This window comes from Alosa sapidissima, chromosome 4, assembly GCF_018492685.1.
Source record: "Alosa sapidissima isolate fAloSap1 chromosome 4, fAloSap1.pri, whole genome shotgun sequence".
Lineage (NCBI taxonomy): Eukaryota > Metazoa > Chordata > Actinopteri > Clupeiformes > Clupeidae > Alosa > Alosa sapidissima.
The window spans coordinates 40,353,010-40,361,001 of NC_055960.1; the positions used below are offsets into that span (position 1 = coordinate 40,353,010).

At 46.5% G+C, this 7,992-nt stretch overlaps 1 protein-coding gene across 1 annotated transcript; it reads right to left on the bottom strand.

Moving 5' to 3' along the window:
* Window positions 1-3,412: 3,412 nt before the first annotated feature.
* LOC121707787 (mucin-2-like) lies at window positions 3,413-6,877 on the bottom strand. The gene is made up of 2 exons (XM_042090600.1): window positions 4,821-6,877; window positions 3,413-4,763 (listed from the first exon to the last, which is right to left on the bottom strand). The coding sequence occupies exons 1-2, from the start codon at window positions 5,663-5,665 to the stop codon at window positions 3,755-3,757; spliced, it is 1,854 nt and encodes a 617-aa protein (XP_041946534.1). The 5' UTR covers window positions 5,666-6,877; the 3' UTR covers window positions 3,413-3,754.
* Between the last annotated feature and the right edge of the window lie 1,115 nt (window positions 6,878-7,992).

Sequence of the window (7,992 nt, forward strand, 5' to 3'; positions counted from 1 at the left end):
GGCACAGAGGAGTTTTTCCCAAAAGGAGCTAATCTTTCTAGTAGTAGAAGGTCTATACTGAGAATAAAAGGGTTTAAAATCAAAGACTAAAGGAGACTCAATAGAGTAGGGGGAAAGCATCTGCCCCTCGGCTGGAGGGTAGCAGGTTCAAATCCCAATAGAGTCACTCCAAATTTTTGTATTTTTTTGAGAAGGTAAAGAAAAAAAAGAGAAGAAACAGAAATCAAATTGCAATAGCCAGTGCCCCCATGGGAGAGTGGTTAGGGCAGTGGGCTGGGAGTCTGATGTGCTGGGTTCAAGACCCGGGTGTGGCCGGGCCAGAGGAGGACCAACCTGTCGGTGGGAGGAGAGCAGCCCCGGCTGGAGCTACGGTATGTGAAAGGTTGATATGGAGAAAAGAAGAAAGTGTGGTGGATCCAATGGCACTGGCTGGGTTAGGTTAGGGGAACATGATCTTTGGTGGAGTGGGTGACTGTGAGTGCACTGGCCGATTGGATCCAACCACACCAACAAGGAGGGGAATAGGGTATGAAAAGGTCAACTGTCTGTCTATAAAATAATATAAATATGAAAAATATTTAATAAAGAAATAAGTAAATTAGAAAAGGGAAAAAAAAGAAGAAAAATAAATAAATAAATAAACAAACAACTCATTAAGGGGTGGGGGGCTGGAGGTTAGGTTGAGGGATGGGGGTTAGGTTAAGGGATGGGGGTTAGGTTTAGGAATGGGGGTGGGGGTTGGGTTTAGGGATAGGGGCTGGGGTTGGCCTAAGGGTTGGGTTAGGGTTAGGTTAAGGGGCTGGGGTAGGAATGTAGCCAAGTGGCTGAGGGTTAGGTTTAGGGATAGGGGCTGGGGTTGGCCTAAGGGTTGGGTTAGGGTTAGGTTAAGGGGCTGGGGTAGGAATGTAGCCAAGTGGCTGAGGGTTAGGTTTAGGGATGGGGGTTAGGTTAAGGGGTGGGGATTGGGTTTAGGGATAGGGGTTGGGGTTTGGGCGGGGTTAAAACTAGGGAATGGGGTTTGGGCGGGGTTAAAACTAGGGAATGGGGCTAAAAGAAAGAGAAAAAGAAAAAAGTAAGTGCAAGAATTGGGGCTGGGAGTAAGGGATAGACTAAAACCAGGAAAAGTGCTATAAGTGCTAGAAATCAAAAAGTGCTATAAGTGCTAAAAATCAAAAGTGTAAAATTCATGATAAACAACCTTTGAAAATAAACACGACACTGCAGAAATAAAAAGTAAAGACATCTAAATTGTGTAGGTGAAAATGAATAATAAAAAGTAAAAGTCCTGGGTTAGTCTAAGGGAAATGGAAATATGGGGTGAACTGGGGTGGAGAACTTAATAGACTAGAGAGGGGGGGGGGGGGGGGGAAATAATAACAAGGTAATAAGGGATAAATACAAATATATATAAATAAATAAGACAGGACCTGGGAGAAAAGGGGAAGGAAAGATACAGCTTTATTGAGAACAGAAGGAAACAGAGGAGTGGATTAATTGAGACCAAGGGGGAAGAAAGTGTGAAGTTTATTTATCCAGCTCCGTTCTGCTCGTTGCCTCTGTGCTCGGGTCCAGCCGGGGTTGCTCTCGAGACCACAAATGCCAAGGTGTGCAGTGCTGTGTTGCTGGAAATGTGTAACTATATGGGTGGTGCGTGAGTTCCTAGAAATGGTGTATAGATGCTGTTTGAGTCTGGTTTTGATTGAGTGACCTGTTTCTCCTATATACTGTAAGTGACATTTATTGCATGTGATGATGTAGACAGCATTTGTGGTGTCTAGTGAGAGGGGTGTGTTAGGGGCAGAAAGGTGTGAGTGAAGGTTAGTGATGAAGTGTTGTGGTTTGAAGAAGGAGTCCTGTGGTGATGGCTTGAGTGGGGGCTTCCTAGAGAAACGTGATCTAATGAGGAGGTCTTGAAGGTTTTTGTTTTTACGGAAGGCTGAGATGAGTCTGTGATGTTGGAAGTGAGTGTGGGAGGACTGAAAGTGGGTGAAGTGTTGTTTGAGAGTGTGGTGCAAATGTGTGGTGGGTTGTGAAAAGGTAGTGACTAGTGGAATGAAAGGTGTGGCAGTGGGGTTGGGGTCAGGAGTGGGGTTGGGGGGGGCCATTATGGTGGGAGGAGAATTAGTGTCAGAGCGAGTGGGAGCAAGAAGGGTCAGGGTGTCTGTTTTGATTTTCCTGAGAAATCTTTTTGAGTATCCACGGGGGCGGAGGGCTCTAAAGAGAATTTCTATCGCTTCCTGGAGGTCTGTGGGAAAAGTGCAGATACGGTGGAAACGAATGATTTGTGATTTAATGATGCCTCGGAAAGTGTGTTTGGGGTGGTAACTGGTTTTATGCAAAAGTGCGTGCGTATCAGTGGGTTTGAAGAAAATTTTAGTACTGAGGGAACTATGTGTTGGAGTGGATGGTGTAAGAAAAAGTGTGGTGTCCAGGAAGTTGACTGAGTGAGGGTCAATTGTGGATTTCAGTTTAATTGTAGTGTGGTGTGTGTTGAGTATGTTCATAAAGTCAGTGAATTGGTCTAGTGTGTGAGTCCAGGCGCCGATGATATCATCCAGGAAGCGATAGAAAAAGAGGGGTTTCAGGGGACATTTGGCTAAGGCTTCTTGCTCCCACTCGCTCATAAAGATGTTGGCATATGCGGGGGCGAATCTCTGGCCCATGGCAGTTCCATGGATTTGTAAAAACAGTTTATCATCGAATTCAAAGTCGTTATGGGTTAAACAGATTTCTAAAAGTTGAAGTAAAGTATTGTCTGGGCGTGTGGGATCTGGAAATTGAGTAAACTTGTGCTGTACTGCTTGAAGGCCTGAGATGGTGTCTATGTTTGTATAGAGACTGTCAACATCGATGGTGAACAGGTAAGTATGGTTGGGAACTGCCATGGGCCGGATTTTATGTATGAAATCATATGTGTCTTGTATGTATGTGGGGTGTTTAGTGGAGAGGGGATTAAGAAAGTGATCTATGAAAAAAGAAATGTTGTAAGTGGTGGAACTACAATCTGACACTATAGGTCTACCAGGAGGGACTGCGAAGGGAATTGTCCATGAGTCAGGTGGCTTGTGGATTTTGGGGAGAAGATAAAAGGCACGGGGTCTGGGTTGGTCTGGTCCGATCAGGAAATCAAATTGTTTTTTGGTTATGGAATGATTGGTATATAGTGAGAGGACCAGATTGCGAACTTTTTCTTGTGCTTTGGGTTGAAGGGATTGAGTGATGGGTTTGTAATGGAGTGGGTTGGAAAGTTGCCTGTTGGCTTCTAGGAGGTATTGGTGAGTGTCTAGAATAACTATTTTGGAACCCTTGTCGGCTGGTTTAATGATGATGTTTGGGTTGTGGCAAAGTTGGAAAATTGCTCTTTTTTCTGCTGGGGAGATGTTGGGGTGGCTGGAGTCAAAGGGGCGGGAGAGATAGGTGGACAGGGAATGGAGATCTTGTCTAATAAGGGTACGTAGTCTCCCATCCACCTGGGAAGAGTCAGGTTCCCAGGTGGAGGGGAGAGTGAAGGGGACGGGCTCACGGTGGGGTTTGTGTTTAAAATGATCATGTAATTTCAAGCGTCTATGATAACCATGGATGTCCCTTCGCAGTCCCTCCCGGTCCTGGCTGGTGGGTGTGGGAATAAAAGAAAGACCTTTTTCTAGAAGTGCAGTTTGTACAGGGGAGAGAATAAGGGACTTGGACAAGTTGAGGATGAGGGAGTCAGTGTGAGGTGAAGTGTGATTCAGGGTGTGTGAGGGTGTGTCCTGATTTAGGGTCTGTGAAAGGTTAAATTTAGTTGTGTGCACCAGAAGTGGAGGATTTTGGAAGCCACTTCTGGGGTCCAGTGGATGTGATCAAGTGTGGTGGAAAATTGATCTGCTGGAAGTGGTTGGAGGTGGGGGAGGTGGGTGGTGATGTAGCGGTTAATCTCGGTGAGATTGTATTTGTAGTGTGGGTGAATAGAGGGGGAAAAGTTGATGACCGGGACATAAATGTTGGCGTTGGGGAAAACTTTGGTGGCCAACTTAAACATTTTGTTAAGTTGTTTGTTGGTGGTGGCCTTAGCATTGTGTTCTCTGTTGTTGGTACCCACCGACAGGACTAACAGCTCAACGGCTTCTTGTGGGGAAGTTTTCTCAAGTAACCGGTTCATGTGGTTGGCTGTGGCACCTGGATAGCTGTCTATCTGTATGTTGGGATATGGATGAGGGGGAATACGGGCCAGATTGGAATCGCCTATGAATAATATGGGTTTGTTAGGTCTGATGTGCCACTCCTGAAGTCTATTGTTGGACCATTTGTGATAGGTAGGAGAGAAGAGGGGGAGAGAGAGAAGTGGGACTGTAGGAGTCCGAAGAAGAGGGGGCCTAGGGGACAGGGGTTGTGTAGAATGTGGTGTAGGTGAGGGTTTGTGTAGAGGTAGGGGGGAGGGAGTAGGAGCCCCAGACAGTTCTACACCTGTGGAGGTGGAGGGCTCAGCATTGGGTTTTGTAAGCTGGTTAGCTTTTTTGTTTCCCTTGCTCATCATCACCCTTGATGGTTTGGACTGTCCTGGGTCTACCCCTCCCACTTGGGTGGAACCTGGTGGAGAGAGACATGGTGTTATATCCTGTGGAACCAAATGTGTTATGAGGTGGTTAGCCTGGGTGGTGTTAGTGATGGCCGTGTTAGGGCGTTGGGTGATTGTGGGCTGACTGTTATAAGTGTGAGTGACAAGGGCTGTAACCTGTATGGTGGGTCTGTTTTTGGGTGGTGTAAGGGTAGGGGAGACCGGGAGAGTGTCAGTAGGGTGGGTGTTAGTGGGTGTAGGGTTAGGGTTAGTAAGAGGGTTTGGGGTGTCAATGGGAGAAGTGTCTATGGGTGTGGGAGTAGTGGGGGGATTTTTGGTGTGGTGTTGTGCGTTCTGAGTGGTGTGTGTGGTGTTGGGTGGGTGTTGATGGTCATCAGTATCTGAGAGTGTATCTGTCAGGTCAGGTGTGTTGATGGTAAAAGTGACCTGCTGTAAGTCAATGGAAGTGGAGAGTGAAGGGATGGATGGGGTGGTAAGTGTAAGTGTGGGATGTGGCATAACTCCCAAGTCCTGTTTAGGAGGGGGAGTAGGGGCCCTAGTGGGTGCAGGAAGAGGAGGGAATTCAGTGAGAAAAGAGGGGTCAGAAGAGTGAGTGGGTGTGGGGGGGTCCCTAGGAGTGGGGGTAGTAGTCTGGTGAGGGGGGGTGGTGTGTGTTGGTGTTGTGTGGGGGGAAGACTGAGGGTTGAGAAGCCGTTGAACTGTCTGTAAGGTAGTGGGTGACAGGCGAGTATGGTACCTCTTTCTGGCCCAGCCACTGGCAATCTGAAATGCCAGTGTATTGAAAGGGGAAGGGGTGGAAGTCAGTAGTGTAAGTTGTGTGTTATAGTGTTCCAGAAGGATGTCCATGTTGTGTTGCATCCAGTCTGATGTGTTCTGGTTGAGTAGTGTGCGTGTATGTTGAGTGGGTAGTGCTGGTTTAATGAATTGTGTAAGTTTGGCTACTTGTCTGGTCATACCTGTGGGGAAAAGGCCTGTCTGGAGTGCATGTGAAATTATGTGTTGGTGGTGAGTGACTTGAATCAGTTTGAAGTAGTGTTTGGATTGTTGTCGGGTGAGGGGATCTGGAGGTTGTGTGAGAGGACGTGTGTAGGGTCTGTTGAATGAGGCCATGTTGTATGTGTAATGTAGTGAGTGAGTGGAAGTGAATGTATGGAAGTCAATGTATGGAGTTGTGTAGTGTAGGGAGAAGAAAAGAAAGAAAACAAAACCAAAAAACCAAAAATAAAAAATGGGGGGGGCAAATATGTTGGAGGGGGGGGAAAAGGAATGGGGGCAGCTGGCTAGAAAGGAGCAAAACGGTAAAAGCCAACCTTACAGAAATTAACCAACACTAAAAACAAACAACTGAAAAGATAAAAGCCCTTACCTGTAGCGTAGACCTAGGTTCGCATACCTCATGCTTGTGTTGGGTTTGATGTTAAAGATCCACAGAGTAGTGTTCCAGATGGTAGATTGCTCAGGTTACCTCCAAAAGAGTGAGGTTGCAGTCCAAGTTCATGAAAGAGAGCACAGTCTTGACAGCCAGGTGTATAGCAAACAGTCCAGATATGTGCTAGCATGCTAATCCATGTGGTCAGGCAGGTGGATAGGGTAGTCCTCTTACAGTGTTTGTTAAAATTTAAAAGCCAATCTTTATTTCAAATAATTTAAAACCAATTGGATTAACTAGTAAGGAATAAAAGCAGAAATACCGTGTTGCTCCTTGGAAAACTCCTGACGTTTCGGATAACTAATCCTGCATCAGAGGAGAAAGTGCCTAGTGCTGGTGTGTTTGGTATTTCAGTTAGAAATGAGGGGGGGAGTTAGGAAGAGGAAGGGGTTTGTTTCTGGGAAGAAGGGTGTTGGTTGGATGTAGTGTGAGTCAATCTAAATGAGAGTATGTGGCTGTCTGTGATTGGGGCATTTGAAATTGGTCTGCAAATGGAGGGAAGCTAAGGTGGTTGGGAATTGTAGTTCTAAGTGTAAAAAGTGAAGTTGAGGTAGAGTGTAAAGGCTCTACTTAAGAGGTCCTCAGGGGTGTAGTGGCTAAGAGGCCAGACTGGAAGGGAGAAGGGCACAGGTTCGAGGCCCGTCTGACCAACTGTGCAAAAAGCATTTATAAATAGGTTTAAATAAATAAAATAAATAAAAGTAGTAAGAAGGTGAAACAGGGTTAGAAGATAAAAGAGAGGACCTAAAAGTGAAATATTAAGTAAAAAGTGTTAGGGTATGTTTGACTAATATGGAGAGGGTAAAACAGAGTAAAGGGTAGATTCCCTGGCGTAGTGGTAGGGAACTCGCTCCTGGACCCCAGAGTCGCAGGCTCGAGTCCCACCAGGGAGGGGCACAGAGGAGTTTTTCCCAAAAGGAGCTAATCTTTCTAGTAGTAGAAGGTCTATACTGAGAATAAAAGGGTTTAAAATCAAAGACTAAAGGAGACTCAATAGAGTAGGGGGAAAGCATCTGCCCCTCGGCTGGAGGGTAGCAGGTTCAAATCCCAATAGAGTCACTCCAAATTTTTGTATTTTTTTGAGAAGGTAAAGAAAAAAAAGAGAAGAAACAGAAATCAAATTGCAATAGCCAGTGCCCCCATGGGAGAGTGGTTAGGGCAGTGGGCTGGGAGTCTGATGTGCTGGGTTCAAGACCCGGGTGTGGCCGGGCCAGAGGAGGGTTAGGGTTAGGGTTAGGGTTAGGGTTAGGGTTAGGGTTAGGGTTAGGGTTAGGGTTAGGGTTAGGGTTAGGGTTAGGGTTAGGGTTAGGGTTAGGGTTAGGGTTAGGGTTAGGGTTAGGGTTAGGGTTAGGGTTAGGGTTAGGGTTAGGGTTAGGGTTAGGGTTAGGGTTAGGGTTAGGGTTAGGGTTAGGGTTAGGGTTAGGGTTAGGGTTAGGGTTAGGGTTAGGGTTAGGGTTAGGGTTAGGGTTAGGGTTAGGGTTAGGGTTAGGGTTAGGGTTAGGGTTAGGGTTAGGGTTAGGGTTAGGGTTAGGGTTAGGGTTAGGGTTAGGGTTAGGGTTAGGGTTAGGGTTAGGGTTAGGGTTAGGGTTAGGGTTAGGGTTAGGGTTAGGGTTAGGGTTAGGGTTAGGGTTAGGGTTAGGGTTAGGGTTAGGGTTAGGGTTAGGGTTAGGGTTAGGGTTAGGGTTAGGGTTAGGGTTAGGGTTAGGGTTAGGGTTAGGGTTAGGGTTAGGGTTAGGGTTAGGGTTAGGGTTAGGGTTAGGGTTAGGGTTAGGGTTAGGGTTAGGGTTAGGGTTAGGGTTAGGGTTAGGGTTAGGGTTAGGGTTAGGGTTAGGGTTAGGGTTAGGGTTAGGGTTAGGGTTAGGGTTAGGGTTAGGGTTAGGGTTAGGGTTAGGGTTAGGGTTAGGGTTAGGGTTAGGGTTAGGGTTAGGGTTAGGGTTAGGGTTAGGGTTAGGGTTAGGGTTAGGGTTAGGGTTAGGGTTAGGGTTAGGGTTAGGGTTAGGGTTAGGGT

Bases quoted from the DNA above. Each gene is read 5' to 3' on its own strand.
- LOC121707787 (XM_042090600.1), bottom strand. From the start codon at position 5,665: ATGGCCTCATTCAACAGACCCTACACACGTCCTCTCACACAACCTCCA. The intron at 4,764-4,820 runs CCCAAACCCTCT...CCCTACTGACAC, and splicing joins GACACTTCTCCCATTGACAC to TCTCCCGGTCTCCCCTACCC.